The 16,872-nt window shown below is 40.0% G+C and overlaps 1 protein-coding gene across 2 annotated transcripts in view; it reads left to right on the top strand.

The window, feature by feature from the left end:
* The window catches only part of CD28 (CD28 molecule), a gene marked incomplete at its 5' end in the record, with an annotated part of 32,059 nt that extends 18,231 nt beyond the window's left edge, over positions 1-13,828 (top strand). For both annotated transcript variants that reach the window (XM_082689801.1, XM_082689800.1), the window contains 3 exons: positions 2,461-2,817; positions 3,056-3,180; positions 8,798-13,828. In XM_082689801.1, the coding sequence (XP_082545927.1) occupies positions 2,461-2,817; positions 3,056-3,180; positions 8,798-8,926 (611 nt within the window). In that variant the 3' untranslated portion in view covers positions 8,927-13,828. The remainder of the gene's footprint in view (positions 1-2,460; positions 2,818-3,055; positions 3,181-8,797) is intronic.
* Between the last annotated feature and the right edge of the window lie 3,044 nt (positions 13,829-16,872).

Raw genomic sequence — 16,872 nt, 5'->3', positions numbered from 1 at the left:
GGTCCTGGGATCAAGTCCCGCATTGGGCTCTCTGCTTGGGAGCCTGCTTCCTCCTCTCTCTCTCTGCCTGCCTCTCTGCCTCCTTGTGATCTCTCTCTGTCAAATAGATAAATACAATCTAAAAAAAAAAAAAAAGTAAAATAGTGCAGTTGCTTTGGAAAAGTTTGTCAGCTCCTCAAAAAGCTAAACAGAATTACTATATAAGCAAGCAGTTCCACTCCTGGCATACACCCAAGAGACCTGAAAGCCTATGTCCGTACAAAAATGTATATCCATTAATGTTCATAGCAGCGTTATTCATAATAGCAAAAAAGTGAAAGCAAATGATGAATGGGAGAACAAAACTTGGTATATATATATACACAAGAGGATATTATTTGGTCATGAAAACGAATGAATTCCTGATACATTTTGCAACAGAGATGAACCTTGCAAACATGATGCTAAGTGAAAGAAGCCAGACAAAAAAGGCCATATAGTGTATGAGCCCATTTATATGAAATGCCCAGAATAAGCAAATCCATAGAGACAGAAAATAGTTCAGTGGTTATCAGGGGCTAGAGGGAAGGAGGAATGAGGAGTGGTTGTTAACAGGTATGGGGATTTCTGTTTGGGGGGAATAAAAATACAATATTCTGGAATCAGATAGTGGCCATCCATTTGCAATTTGTGAATTAAAAAAAAAAAAACAACAACAACTGCCAGAGGGAAGGGAGGTGTGGGGATGGGCAAAATGAGTGAAAGGGAGTAGAAGATACGACTTCCACTGTGGAATGAGTAAGACTTGGGCATAGGGAACACAGTCAGTGGTATTGTAAATACTGATGTGTGGTGATAGATGGTAGCTATGCAATGGTGAGGGTAGCATAACTATAGAGTTGTTGATTCTCTGTGTGGTATCCCTGAAACCAATGTGACGTTGTGTGTCAACTACACTCGAATAAAACAAAATAAAACCCAACCACTGAATTGTATATTTTCAAAAGGTGAACTTTAAAAAAAGAGAGTGGCTTTATGGTGCATGAATTATATCTCAGTAAGTTGTGTGAAAAAAATGAGAAGAAACAATACAAATCCCTTCTTGTGTCCAGCATAGACTAATTAAATCAGAAGTTTTGGGAATGGGAACTGGATAGAAAGGTTTTTTTTTTTTTTTTGAAGTTTTTGATGTACAGCCAGAATTGAGAACAATCCAGGTGATGGAAAGCTGCTAGTAATTTAGTTCTATGCATCTTCCTTTCTCTTAAAGCAAAAACAAAACACCTGAGCACTTGAATGCAAATCCAGGGCAAATTGTAGGTTTTATTTTAATAGATTTTTATTTTATTTGGGTCTTCAGTATGGGTGCGTGGGGTGTGGCTTCAAAAAAACCTTTTTTTAAAGAATGCGAATACATAGACAATTATTAGCATGACCCAAAATAACAGCAATTTTTTTGGAATTAAATTTTGAACCAGAGATGCAAAGCCATTAATTATTTTTGAGAAATTCATTGTTTAAGAGTGACGGAAAATTTAGAGAAATTTGCAAAGTTGATTCTTAGTGGTTAAGAAGGGTGGTTCTAAGTGGTCTGTTTCTCAGGTGGTTGTAGTTGGGTTTTTAGTCGCAGCTTTGCTCACCAACTATTCAGCGATTTTAGAGAGGCAATGGGCATACAGTGGGAGACAAGATGGAATACATGTGTTCTCTTCCTCATGTAGGCTTATAATACCTAGCTTCAGGTTCTTTGCTTTAAAAGTGAAAAGATTGAACTAGATGCTCTCCAGATTCTTTGATCATTCACTGGAATAGCATTGAGGCAGAAAAATGGAACAGAGGGGGAGCTCTTGTACACCCCTTCCATCTCCTGTGATTTAAGAGAACAAATATGGCAAGTTCTTGAGCAGGCTCCTCTCAGAATTTGGAAGGTAAGTTAAGCTTTTGGGGTTGTGTCTTCTCTTACTTTTTATCCTACTTCTCTTACTTTTATCCGACTCTTGGAATGGCCAATAAACAAAGTCCAAACGTTTCAAAACATTTTAGTTCACAAAAGCCTGTATCACAACTTAAAGCCAAATCTATTTTTGTATCCATGTCAGGTGTTCTGAAGCCATTTCCAAGGATCCCACTCAATCAGGAAGATAAACAATTAAGCATGACTAACATCATTGGAATCTTAGTACAGATTCAAAAATTCCAAATGCGTAGCTGTGGTGCTCAGTGCCAACAGAAGGCCACATTCTGCCCTCCAAGTGAAAACACACTGCATTGTCCCAGTCACAGGAAGATGCAGATAATATCAAAATGCAAACTTTTAAACTCTCACTATAATTTTCTCCCAAAGAACTCCTGCAACTTCATCTGCCAAGAGAAAGCCTTTGCTGGAGATCCATTTATTTTGTTAATTATTATGTCTTGATTTCAGGGGGGAAAAAAAGTCCTCATGCTCTTATTCTAAGCAAATGATTTTTCCTTCTTCAGAAAACAAGATTTTGGTGAAGCAGTTGCCCATGCTTGTGGTGTACAACAATGAGGTCAACCTGAGCTGCAAGTATACCCACAACCTCTTCTCAAAGGAGTTCCGGGCATCCCTTTATAAGGGAGTAGACAGTGCTGTGGAAGTCTGTGTTGTGAATGGAAATTACTCCCATCAGCCTCAGTTCTACTCAAGCACAGGATTCGACTGTGATGGGAAATTGGGCAATGAAACAGTGACATTCTACCTTCGGAAGTTGTTTGTTAACCAAACAGATATTTACTTCTGCAAAATCGAGGTCATGTATCCACCTCCTTACATAGACAATGAGAAGAGCAATGGGACCATTATCCACGTGAAAGGTAACACATAACTCTACCAGGGCACTGCTCTAAAGTAAGAGTTTTCAGTGGCAGTCTTGCAAACTAGGTCATGATCAATGGTGGGGTTGGATAAGTCCCAGAGAGGAAGTCTACACATTATAAGCTGGTGATATTTTTTATATTTTGATCCCTTTCCCATTCTTCTATAAAGTTCAGAAGGAAGGAAATGTACTCAAGTGCCACTCCCATGTTTAACCCATTCTGTTCTATTTTTCAGAGAGACATCTTTGTCCAGTGCAGCTGTCTCCTCAATCTTCTAAGCCATTTTGGGCACTGGTGGTGGTGTGTGGAGTCCTAGTTTTCTATAGCTTTCTAGTAACAGTGGCTCTTTGTGCTTGCTGGGTAAGAGAAGCAACACTATTTTGTGTAACTTTTCCATGCATGTGTAATCTGAACACATTCAAGAAATTTGCCCATGTAGTTCATTTTCTGTTTAATACATGATTGTTAGTATTATTGCTGTTATTTCTCTTCTCTTTTAACCTGTTTAGCTTTATTTGAGATGAAAATCTAATGTGAATTCTATTTTCCAGAAGGTAGTAATTAGGTGGCCATGCAAAAAAAAAAGAAGCTGAAAAGTGGGGATCGAGTCTTAGGGCCAGTTACTTTTCTTTTTCCCATTTTGCAATATCATGATGATATATAAATTAGTTTTCATATACATATATGTATAAAAATCTAACAACTTGGGAATCAAGGCACTGAAACCAATGCACAATTTTTGTTCAGGGTCCAAAATTGTGAGAAATTTGGTTACTGAAATTATGCATTCAAACCTAGCAAAGAAACTAGGTCTGTTTATCTGAGTCATATTTTTATCTCCTCTGAAGCAGTTGAATTTCGTGAGGCCAAGTATGGTTGCTGTCATTATGAAACCATAATGGGAGTTAGACTTTTCTGAGTTCTCAGCACTGAATTAGAGTTTACCAATTTGTGCAAATGTTCATGTAATGAGCTTGGTGTATTTTTCTTTACCTCCTTCAAAGTCGAAGGTTTGAACACATCTTGATGGCCATAACCAATGTTAAGATGGGACTCCCTTACCGATGGTCTTTCCCTTACTCAGAAACCTCCCTTTCTCATTGTACATGGTGTGGGACAGAATGTCTCCTGCACTGGTTTCACGTTGTCTTTGAGTTTTTTCCTATGTTAGATGCATGTGTGAGTCATTTCTTCAATAAGAAATGTATGCTCCTCAAGAATAAAGGACCATTTCTCTTGATATACACCATCCATGTGGTATTAAGCATTTTTAATGCTTAATGAGTGCTTATCAGATTTATGCATTAATAACCTTCCCAAAGGCCAAACTAAGGACTTAAATGAGCATATCTTTAATGGATATTCTACACATTTAACTAACCCATAGATGGGTCAGTGACTTCTGGAACCCACACCTGGTGAGACCATTCTATTTACTAAAGACTTGGTGCTGGGTGGGGGGCAGGGCAGGGGATGGACAGAGGTGAGGGGGCAGCCTTGGGTTCACAATCATGTAAATGATGGATCTAGCCTGAGATTTTTTTTTTTTTTAAGATTTATTTATTTAAGAGAGAAAGAGCATGAGTGTGAGAGTTAGGGGGAGGGGCAGAGGGCAGGAATCCTCAAGCAGACTCCCTGCTGAGCACCAGATATGGGGTTTGGTCTCATGACCCATGAGATTATGACCTGAATTGAAACCAAGAGTCCAATGCTTAACCGACTGAGACACCCAGGTGTCCTACCTGAGATCCCTTTATTTTTAATTATTTATTTATTAAATTATTATTATTGTTTTTATCATGTTAGGCACCATACTGTATGTCATTAGTTTTTGATGTAGTGTTCCAAGATTCATTGTTTACACATAACACCCAGTGCTCCATGCAATATATGTACTCTTTAACACCCATCACTGGGCCAACTCACCCTCCCCCAACCTCCCTACCCTCTAAAATCCTCAGTTTGTTCCTCAGAGTCCATAATCTCTCATGGTTTGTCTTCTCCTCTGATTTTCCCCCTTCTTTTTTCCCTTTTTTTCTCCTAATGTCCTCCATGCTATTCCTTTTAAACTCTGTTGGCTTATTTCCAAAGTCTGCCTCTCGATCAATCCCCACATGCTGCAAACATTTTGGAAAACTCTAGGGGCAGAGATGGACATTGGTTAGGCTGCCTGTTTGCCTAATCTGTCTCTTCTGCAGAGTAGGACAAAAAGTGGCTGTTGATTCCTAGAAACCCCTTATACTAGATAGCAACTTGATATTTACCCGTCTTGCTTCCTCCAAGTTGCCCAACCCCGAGAGCCTTTTATGTACAGAAATATTGCTTAAATTCTTTCTCTGATGTCAGTTCTGTCCCTCATCTTTCTTGATCTTGGGGTCTTCATACAAGTTACGTTCCCACTTTGAACCTCTATGGTGTTTGCCAATGATTTTAGAGGTTAGAATCTTAGTCCTTATTTTTTTTTTCAGTCCTTATTTTTATCTCTTGGGAATTTCAACTTCTTAATCTAAAATATAGGTGAAGTGGCTTTATGGGTACACTTCCAGGACAGGTACTTCCTTTGTTATTGTTGACCTAGGTCAGTGTCATACCAGCTTCCCAGGAAATAGTTTTGAGACTTACTTTAACTTTCGGTGGCCGGAAAGGTACTGCTCACCATTTAAAACTTATTGTAAACAGACATTAGAATATCAGTTACTATAATCAGGCACGAATTGGCTCAGTGACTGGAATCACCCAGAGGAACAAAAGTCTTGTCATTTTCAGTGAATTTAAATAGTTCACTTTCAACTTGGAAACATCATAGATGCTACAGGTTTTTCTTTGGTAGCACTACTTGCTTTGTCTTGATAAAATTTAACTTTGGTCTTATTCTGTTTCGTAAATTCCCTGTGAATTAGGAAGAGCCAGTGCTTGGCATGATCTTATCTTCTGCAGCCTCTTATAGTCGATTAGGTTGTCCAATAAGAACCCTTTATTTGCCTAGGTCTTTGTACTATCTGACCAAAAGAGTGTGAAATAAATATATATCTTTATTTTATAAGATAACATCACTTTCCCCCGCCCCACCCCAAGCTCATCTTTTCTTGCTGCTGTTACTGTTTAAGCAATCAGCACCTTGTTGATCCCAAGAGATTAGCCATTTCCTGGGTCCTATTCTGGGAGCCTATTTTTGACTGATCTGCTCTATGCCTTGGTGCGAGGTGCTATTCTCCGGAACTTCCTGAGGGCTTGTGATGTGCTACCGTAGGCAGTTGTAGGCTGAGCGGGTTTCTGGGAGCAGCTGCACATTCTATCCCAGCTCTTGACTTGTTGCTTACATTTGAATAAATAAAGTGCTCCCCTCTACCAGCCTGCTGCGGAACAGCACCTGCGACTGTCACTCATTCCTCCACTCACCCAGCTGAGCTGGAAAACCTATTCTCTTTCTTAGTCTAAAGGAACCTTTTTGAAAACACGGTCTTCTCCACGATCAGTCACAATGTAGGGAATGTGGACAGTGTGTGGATAGGTGGTATCTTCCTTTAAACCAAGCGTGCCATTGAAGACTGTGTCTTTAAGTGGATTGTGTCATGCTGTTGCTTCCAGGAAACAGGTGGGTAAGGGTGGGGGTGGTGTGAGGGCAAGGGAGGAATGGTCCTGAGATCACATATCTTTAGTGGACTTAATAGAATGGTGAAGACCTTATGAGGTCTTCTCTACCAGCTATAGTTGTATTTGAGTGTTTGGAGGCAAAGACTGCTATTTGGTGTTCTGGCAAGGGAAGTCAGAGCAGGAGTAAGTACTAAAGTGCTTTCCAGGGTATTGGCAGTGGCCTTCCACATGTATTCAGAGGCAGAGGTTTCCTTGCCCTTATCCTGCCCTGACATAACCCTGTGCTCGAGAGAACGCTGGTTCTTATTTATGGCAAGGATGTAAAGCCACGATGTTTGAAGAGCAACTTCCCTCACCCACTTTGTTTCCATGGCTACCTCTCTTGAATGAATCTCCCAATTATGTCTGTTGAACACTATCCTCTTCTTCATTTCAGCTGGATAACCCATCCATCATTTATATCCTAAATGATCAAAGCTGAATTTGTAACCTTCTCTTACAAATATACTTCTCCTTTTGTCCTGCCTTATATCCATGGATGGAACAGCCTCCTTCCAGTCTATCAGGCTCAAATCACTGGTCATTTTTGAGGATGAGCAAAAAGGAAAGGTCAAGCAATCCGACAGTATTCATTCTAAATTTGGTCCCATGTTTTGTATCACTTGCTTGCTTTTCATCCCATTCCTTTTCATGATCAGATTCCTTAGATTGGGATTTCTCAGTCTTGGCGCTATTGACATTTTGGGCTGGGTAATGCTTTGGTGTCAGGGGCTTCCCTGTGCAACATAGTGTGTTTAGTCGCATTTCTGGCCTCTACCCACTAGATGCCATAGAATTCTTCCCAGTGGTGACAACCCCAAATACCTTCAGACATTGTCAAAAGTCCCCTGGGACAAGGGATAGGGGACTGGAACTGTCAAGGATGAGGCTTAGGAAGTGTTGGGCAATTGTATATGTAGAAGTGTCACTCACTGAGATAGAAACACTGGGAGAAGACCAGACTTTAGGGGAGGATCTCAGTTTCCTTTTGGACATGTTTTGTTTGAAGTGTCTTTGAGGTCCCATCCAGAGATATAAATTTGGGTGAGTAGGTGGTAATTGAAGTTGCAAATGGGGTTGAGTTTGCCTAGAGAGAGAGGATGGAGTAAGTAAAGGAGGTGGTCTGTGAGGAGCTTGAACACTGAATGGCTACTTAGAGAAGGATGAGCTTGCAAAAGAGGCATGGAAGGAGTAGCCAGATAGGTAAGATGAAAACCATCATGGTGCCGTCTTAGGGAAGGCAAAGTGGAAGAGCATCTCAAAAAGGCAAGAGTCATCATTAGTAGAGAATGCTACCAAGAAGTCAAAAGATGAGGCCTGAGAAAGATGAAGACATGTTAGTTGGATTTATTAATGTGAAGGCTGGGGTTTTCCAGCTTGCTCCTGCTCATTTGACAAGCCTCAGGGAGGAGCATGGAAATAAGACCAGGGCAGAAGTCACTTGCTCACTTACTTGTTCAAGTGTTCATGTTCCATGTATCTATGCATCAGGCCTAGGTGCCTAGAAATAGACAATTTTTTTTTTCATAATAGGGAATTCTAAATTTGGAAACCCAGGTAGCTATTTTTAGAAATTTTTATGGGCCTTTTAACAAACATGTAAAATTTGCCATCACATTGGTTCAGAAAAGATGCTCTTAACCTCCAGTAAAAACTACGCTAAGATTCATAGTGCATGTAACTCTTGCTCTGGGTTTAGTATTGCCCCTACTTCCCTCACCCCGATAGAAATTCATCTAGAAGGAGGTGAATCTGAGGAGCAGAGATAAGTGACACCATTATTTTTATGGAAATGTACATACACACAAGAGAGTAGGAATGTAACTTGTTGTCTTGAACTATACCTCTCCACTAATTTGGACTCCAGGGCTATGAATTTATGATTATTTCAGACTCTGGAGGGGTGAAGGTTCTCTCGGATTAATGATGCAAAAACAGCTTGTTAAGCAAATGACAGATGTAAGAAGATTGCAGTGGAGATGCTTAACCTTTTCAAAGGAGGAAGGGCCTTCAAGAGTATTTACACATAAATGGTGGATATATTAATTAGATGTGCTTTTGGAATTTAGATCAAATAACTGCATTGAGGGTAACATGGGTATATTCAACCCAAATACCTTCTTTGATTCAGATTTTGCATGTTAATTTAGAAGAGTCCAAAGAAGTTAAGTTTGATGAGGCACTATCCTGTCCAAGGCACTCAATGAATACAGGTGTGTTCAGCTTCATTTGTCAGTCCATATTCTGAGTAGTTGCCTGCCCCCGCCCAGTCTTAGAGTTACTCCCACTACATCTCGTTCTGTTCCTTGGCACCCCTTCACAGAGACACTTCTCTTTTCTGCAGATGAAGAGTAGGAGGAGCAGGATCCTTCAGAGTGACTACATGAACATGACCCCCCGGAGACCGGGGCCCACCCGAAGGCACTACCAACCCTATGCACCAGCGCGTGACTTTGCAGCATACCGTTCCTGACATGGACGCCTATCCAGATGCAAGCCGGCTGGCAGCTCTTCACCCGCTCAACACAATTGCTCTGGATAGGACAAACCTGCCTCGTCTTCAGCCGGCCACGGGCTCCTTCTACAGGCTCTTCTTAAGCCACTGATGCCAATTTTTCTTGAATGACTAGACCAAATAACATTATTTTGAGACTCCGAAATGAAGTTAAAGAATATTATTGTGGCAGGCTCTATCTTGTAGTGCCATGACCCAAATGCCAACTTAACACATATTTATTGACTTAAGAGGTTATAGTAGAAAACAAATCAATCCATGGATTCTGTCAACCTTGAAATCTGCTTTCCATTTCACTCCTTTCTCACTCACCTGAACATTGTGGTCAAGTGAAATGCGATATGGAAGGACATTTTAGATGGAGAAGAAAGGATAGAAAAACATTCTTTTTGGTTAAATGGGGGTTTATAGTGGGGATAGTTTAGAGTGGGGGAGAAGGGACGGAGACTTACACATTTCAAAAACCATTAAAACACTCTCTCTCATTCCTGAAATGAACCACTTAGTTCCTATTAATACTGTTTTAGTTTAGAAAGATATAGACATTATTTTTTTAATTTAAAATTTTTTTTATTAACATGTAATGTATTATTAGCCCCAGGGGTACAGGTCTGTGAATCACCAGGTTTACATACTTCACAGCACTCATCATAGAACATACCCTCCCCAATGTCCATAACCCCACCCCCCTCTCCCTACACCCCTCCCTCCAGCAGCCCTCAGTTTGTTTTGTGACATTAAGAGTCTCTTTTGGTTTGTATAGATGTTATTTTTTTGATGAACTCTGGTCATATTTAGTCATCTTGACCAATGGAATTCATTCGAAGCAATTTGAGGCAAACAGTCTTGCTCTCCTTTACTCCCTGTGATGGGAATGCAATGTAGTATTCACAATATGATTTGAAAAGCATAAAATAGTCTTCCCCCTTACCGAGGAAGAATGTGTCAGGAAATGAAGCCACTTGATGTCAAAATCATTTGAATACTCTGAAGAAGGGTTACTTCTTCAGAAGATCATTCCTGTCAAATCATATAGGGGGCTTTTCTGTTCCCTATATTTCAGGTTTGCCTGGTTGGTCTTTTTGTCATCTGTGTGGAAGTCTGAAGTGGGAGACTGAAAGGACATCCAGAGCAGTGATGGTACTCTGAAAAGGGGCCGTTGGTATTCATGAGGGTATGGGGGATAAGTCCTAAGAAACTTCTTCTGGAGGAGGAGAATAGAAGGGAATCATGTGACTCTTGCCAATGTACTGAGGGGAGTGACCAATATCTGGTGGAAGATTTCCAGAAGACAGAAGGAGACAATGCGAGAGTTCCTTTACAGTGACTTTATATGATTTAGGGCTCAGAACTCCATAACTCTGTGGGTTCAGCTGTGTGTTTACCCTGGAGTTCCACTGACATGGAAAATTATTTTGGGGTGTATCTTTTAAGACAACATCAAAGTTCTCAAGATACCCTGCAAAGCTGGACCCTGTAAGACCTGATCTTGTCATGACAATGGATATTTTTCTGCTTCTGGTTGGTGTCAACTGGTGTATGCCTGGGGACCTTGAAGAACAGCTTTACTGCTGCCTTTACAATTTGTTTTGTACTTTGATTTACTCAGCTGTTAGAGGAGTCTAGGTTTTGGAAGCAGGTAAAATAGAACTGGTCCAAATCCCATTTCTAGTTGGCCTTAAGCAAGTCACTGACTTTCTAAGACTCTACTCTTCAACTATAAAATGGAGGTAATGATCATAATTGTTTGTCCCTATACTATAATCACCATCAGGGCATGGCCCAAGTTAGTCTTTTTTTTTCTGCTTGTCCCTGGCACTAGTGCCATATCTGACAAATAATGTTAGCTATTATTATTATCATCATATAAATAATGTATAAAGATTAAACTGGGGGGGTACCTGGGTGACTCAGTGGGTTAAGCATCTGCCTTCAACTCAGGTCATGATCTCAGGGTCCTGGAATTGAGTCCTGCATCAGGCTCCCTCCTCAATGGGGAGTGTGGTTCTCACTCTGTGCTCTTTCTCTCTCTCTTTCAAGTTAAAAAAAAAAAAAAAAAGATATCCTGGCCCACACTGCAAGAAAGGAGAGAATATTTTAACAGATTTAAACTCACTATCTGGGGATAAGGTGCAATAAAATCTGAGAGCCTCTTGACTTCCACCATTTTCCTGTTTTGGAATGAAATGTGCAGTGTTCTGTCTCCCATTTTTATGTATAAAAAGAGGTCTTCTTTAATTTTTTTGTGATGTGGAAAGGAGAATCCTATGATTACAGCAGAAAATATTGTACTTTGGTTGGCTTTGAAATGGGCATCCATTCCATGAAAATAATTAATCCAGAGAAGGTCAAACTCACTAGAACTGGAGTGACAAAGAACTCTTGAATTTATACTGGCACACGTTCTGCATTGCTAGCCTCTTGGCACACAGAGTTCTTTAATCTAATGTACTGAATTGGATTTTAAAATGATAGAGCTAGAGAATTTTATAAAGAGCAATGGCAAAAAATAAATTTAAAAAATGGAAAGATCTGATCTTTGGTTAAAAAAAATGGTTTTTATTTTCTGATGGGAAAAATAGGTTTACCAAAGATGAATCACACTTTAGTTTTCTCTTACTCACTCTGAACAGAACCAAAGTAGAAATGTTAATAGGGAAGTCCATTTTCACTATTAGTATGAGCCAAGAAATGGTTTAAAAACAGTGGTTGGAGCAATGCTTTTACAGTTTCCGATATGATAATTATGAAGAAAACAATGTCATTTGCTGCTATTATTGTAACAGTCTGATAATTACTAGTATTTCTATAATTTTTGATTGTGAGCTCACTTATTTTGGGCTGAGCAGGACAAGTTAAAGAGACCAAGTGTACATTATATTCTGTGTATTCAGTGGTAAAATTACTGAACTACCATGTGCCTGTTTTTAATTTGAGCTTTAGTATCTGTCTTTCAGAGCAGGTATGTTTAACTTTTGGTCATGAATCTGGAGAAAGCTTGCTACTTAAAAATAGTGTGGGATAAATCTTTTTTTTTTAAATAAATCTCCAGTTCAACTTTTTAAAAATATACCAAACTTTCACATATTAGTTCTATTTCAAGCAAGGTACGCTCCTGGTTTGTTTACTTGGCTTCAGTCACAATCTCTAATCAAACCAATGGTTTATATCTCTGGGATGTGTGCATTCTGTGTGACGTGAATGCTCTGTGAGAGAGATCAGACTTGACCCCATTGGTCCCTTGGATTCACCAAGTGAACCACTAGTTCTCATGGCAAATTTAATGGGGATGTTGATGGTTAAATGGATGTTAGATCCCTTATTCCAGCTTTTTGCACTGCTGGATAAGAGCCACGGCCTACCCAGGGACTGATCCCAGTGTTAAATTCAAGTACATGCTGGAGGTTGGAGATGGTGGTAGTGATGGACCCAGAACCAGGGTCATCACTGCCATAGACTGGTTATTAACCCAAGTCAAGGACCATAGCAATGACTTTCTCAAGTCCTGGCCTGAGTGACTTCTTGAAATTTGAGGCTTAGGAAATCTCTGTTATAGATATATACATACTTTCTGACATATTCCTCCTCAAACATCACAGGCATGTTCTCACCTCAGGACTTTTGCACATGCTGTTTCCTATATCTGGAATGTCTGTCTCCAGATATCCACCTGGCTTTCTCCCTCATTTCCTTCAGGCCCTTGCTCAAATGTCACTATCCACCATAGTTAACAACCTCCCTACCCCACCCCACTGAACCCTATATGCTTTCCTGACTTGCCTTTTTTCATAGCATCTCACCCTCTCTTACACTAGATTTTTTACTTATTTATTTGTTTATTGTTTATTTCCCCAAACTAGAGTGTAACCTCCATGAGAGATGGAACTTTGTCTGCTTCGTTGATTGCCATATCCCCAATGCCTAGAATAGTACCTGGAATGAAATAAATATTTATTGAATGAATGACTTTAATATATCTTATGGATTAATGGTCAGTTTAAATGTACCAATCACATTCAGAGAAGGAGAAAGACAGTTCTGTTTTCTACTTTTCTATTAATAAGGACCAAAATCCATTTTGTCAGTGAAACAGGAGGTAATACATATATATATATTTACTGCTGAAATTGGTGAAAGAAAACCTGAAGGATGGAAGTTCATTCACATTTTATAAATTTTTGTGCAGTGAGGAAAACTAATAATGTTAGAAAGAAACATCTTGAAAAGTCATGCTAAATAAGCCCAGTCAAGAGAAGTTTGATTCTCCATTGAAGTTTCCACATCTATTCTTAATGGACTCTTGACTATGTTTTAAATATTACTTTAGACTAAGACTTCTAAAAACGTTGCCTAGTTTAAATCCCATTTTACTATTGAATTACTACTCATTTCTCTCCCTCTTTATTCCCTCCCCCCAACAAATTCTATAAATCCCTTGCCTGGCTATGATTCAAAAAGAGCTCAAAGATGAGAATGCTGGGGACAGACAATTTCAGCTGCTTTACCTGTTATGCTCATAATTGAACACTCTAATGGCTTGCAATAATTTAAAAATAAAAGAACAACAATGAACAAAATTGGAGCGCTTGGAGTAAGCTGAAAATTCAAATCAAACATGTTAGTTACCATGTACAGACAGACGCATAGACACAGAGCTTGAGGGTGGGAGAACGTCCTTGAACAGGATACACAGAGCTGGTCTGAAATTTACATAGAAGCTCCTATTTATTTCATTGCAAACTGTGCTTTCAAAGTGGCCTGAAGTCAGATAGGTGTGCCATGAATTCTTCTCCAAAGCGATTCTTCTTTGTTAAAATGGAGCTCATTAAGTTAAATAAAGGTGAACTTGAAAAAAAAAAATGAGCTTATATGTGTCATTCTACTCCAAGAAAGACTGAAATTAGCTAGTCACTCATGAGTTCAACTGGACGAAACAATTCAGTCGGAAAGGGACAAGACTGGTCAAAATTAGCCTTAAATGAATCTTCTCAGTAAGCAGTCCTTTGTTGGGCTAATAAAAATAGTGTAACCTAGTTCTGTGAAAAGGTTCTAGTACCTTGAAACCAAAGTTCAAAGAGAAATAAAATGCATACTTCATAATTTCCCCTGACAGACCTCCCACCATGTTCTAGCTACTCACTATGTGAATGGTGTAATCGTTTACAGCCCCGAATTAACTTTTTTCTCCAATCTGATAAAACATAGGGATTTCTTTTAGAGCAGCCCCCTTTCTCTTCTCTCATCTTACCTGTAACAAAGATAATTAATGAGTGAGAAAAATCAAGGAAACTTCTGGATCCATCTTAAAGGATGTTTCACCATCACGCTAAGCAGCAGCAAAAGGGAGGGTAGGGGAGTCATACCAGACCCTTGTTTGGTAACTTATCTGTGTCTCCTAAACTGAGGTACCCCTCTAACTCTTGACTTTTCGTCAGTTTTCCTGGTCCTCAAAAGAAGTTTGGTTCTTCAGGATCAAATCTGAGTGGGTGCAGAGAAAGCAACTTTCTCTGCTTTGCCATCCCAAAGGAGTGTGTGTTTTCCCTTCGAAGATTCATGGGTTCTCAGCCCTTAGAAACCTAGACCACTGTCCAGAGCACACTTTATCGGCAGTTCTTTTAGTTCTCTTCAGGGTGTATGGACACTTGGGTTCCATAACTAAAAAAAGCTTGGGATGAAATATGGGTGATCCAAGAATACTTTGTCTTTTATAAGCTGACCCCATTGTTGAGGCCACTCTGAAGACCAGACTGTATGCTTTCCAAGCCCTGTTTCCTATCCTTTTTGCCAACTGAAACTGTGAAAGTTTTGGCATGCCAGGAATTTGAGAGGACAAAAAGTCACAGAAGGGTGAATTTATCTCAAGGTAGGGGTGGACTGGATTCTCCTTACACTGCATCTGATAGTGCTATCTCAACGACTGATTAAACGTGCCTCTGGCTCCAGAGAACAAGTTGTGAGAGCTGGCTGGAAATGTCAGTTGAGACAAGAGAGCAGCAAACAGCTTTGTTTTCCTATAGTTGTGGTTTTACTTAGTGATGATGACACATGAAGATGAAAATGTGCAGCATGAACTCCAGTTGTTATCTGAGCGAGCATCTCTGCCAACACTGAAGGATATGTGTGGGTGTCACCTGCAAGCAAAGAGAGAGAGAAAGAAAAAGAGGCCCCGTTTCGGAAAGAAGAGCCAGTTAATCAAAGATCAACAAGTGGTGCTGTTTATTTCATGAGCTTTATATTCGATTTCCTTCCCCTCGTTAATCTCCAAGTCTCAATTTAGTCTCTGGACTAAATATGTAAGTGTCTGGTGATGGAGGAAGAGGGGGGAGAAAGGTGGGCTCGAATGGGCATCATGGCTGTAACCATAGTGTGGTCATATCTTTCGTCCCTTGGGTGCGTACTTAACATCTGATATGTTAGCTTCCAAATGGTATGTTAGCTCTGAACTCCTGAGAACCCATGGCATATTATACAAGGATAGACATACTTGAGTTTGTTGTTGGGGAGACTTTTCCACTCCCAACCCTTGTTTCACTTGTTTTATGCTTCTTCTTCCTCCCTTCCTCTTCATTCACTCAATAACTACTTTATGAGCACCTGCCTGCTCTGCTCCAAGAAGCAGACTAGGTCCTGGGGACGTGGCAGTGAGCAACATGGGCATTATTCTCTCCTCCCTTGCCAAGTGTAAAATGTAGACTTTGTCTAGCCCTTCTCTTCTCCTTCTTCTTGAAGGGCTCTGCTCCTCCTCTGGATAACCACTTACTCTGAATTATGGGCTTACACCTTCATGTGACTCTTTGATAGCCTTTGCTTGGTTGGTTTGCCTGAAATTTATTTCTTTAAGATGTTCTTATTTAACATTGCTAACACATTTAATGTCTTAGATAGGGATGGGCAAACTTTTTCCGGAGAGCGCTGGAGAATAACTAGTCTAGTCTTGGCAAACACACAGTCTTGTGTAGCTACTCAATTTTTGCCCCTGGAGTGCAAAACCCACCATAGACAATATGTGAACAGATGAGTATGTCTGTGTTCTCATAAACTTTTATTTGTAGACATTGATATTTGAGTTTCATATAACTTTCATATGTCACCCAATATGAGTATTCTTTTGATTTTTTTTCTTCAACCATTTATCACGTAAAATCCATTCTTGGCTCATGGGCTGTTCAAAGGCAGCCTGTGGGCTGGATTTGCCTGCAGGCTGCAGTTTGCTGACTTAGACCCAAGCCACAATTTTAGCTACAAGCACATCTTTGAGTTCCAGCCACCATCTGCATTTGTAGGGCTGTAAGCAATCAGTTTGGATGTGTTAAAGGCTTCTTGGGAGTGGTGAATGTTAAATATCTGTTTTGAAAGAAGGGCATGGATCATTCAAGAAGAAGAAAGAAACTTCATCAGAGGGAAAGCCATTTTAGGTGGAAGGAATGGGAACATGATAAGTAAAGAGGAGGAGAAGCCGTTTCAGAATGATGGAGTCCCCTGCACATTATTGCTAAAAGCCTACAAATCTTGGGAATTGTGGTTACTCTTCTCTCAAGTTGTGTTTGCCTTTTCTGCTCTTTTCTAAGCATCAAATCCTCTTCATCTCCAAGGAAACAAAGTAAATTTTGAGTCACAGCAAGCAGAGGGCAAAAAATATGGCCTTGTCTTATGTAACTAATAGGACTACTTTCCCTGCAAACTCTTCCACACATAGCACAGTCAAATTCAACAGGGGCAGGGTGCTGCAAAGGTCAGAAGCAGGTTTTTCCTCCTACTTTCTGCCCATCACCTGTGCTTTCAGTCTGAACTTGGCTGTCGTTTTATGGGTGACCAAGGGTGATCCCCCCCTTGGAATTCAAACTTTCACAGGTAACTGGTGAAATTGGTTTTACTCAGATAAGGAGGTCACTGACCCGGTCCTT

The sequence above is a fragment of the Mustela nivalis genome (genome assembly GCF_964662115.1).
Source record: "Mustela nivalis genome assembly, chromosome: 11".
NCBI classification, from domain to species: Eukaryota; Metazoa; Chordata; class Mammalia; order Carnivora; family Mustelidae; genus Mustela; species Mustela nivalis.
Note: the sequence above shows the minus strand (reverse complement) of the source record. Positions and strands in the feature narration are given on the sequence as shown.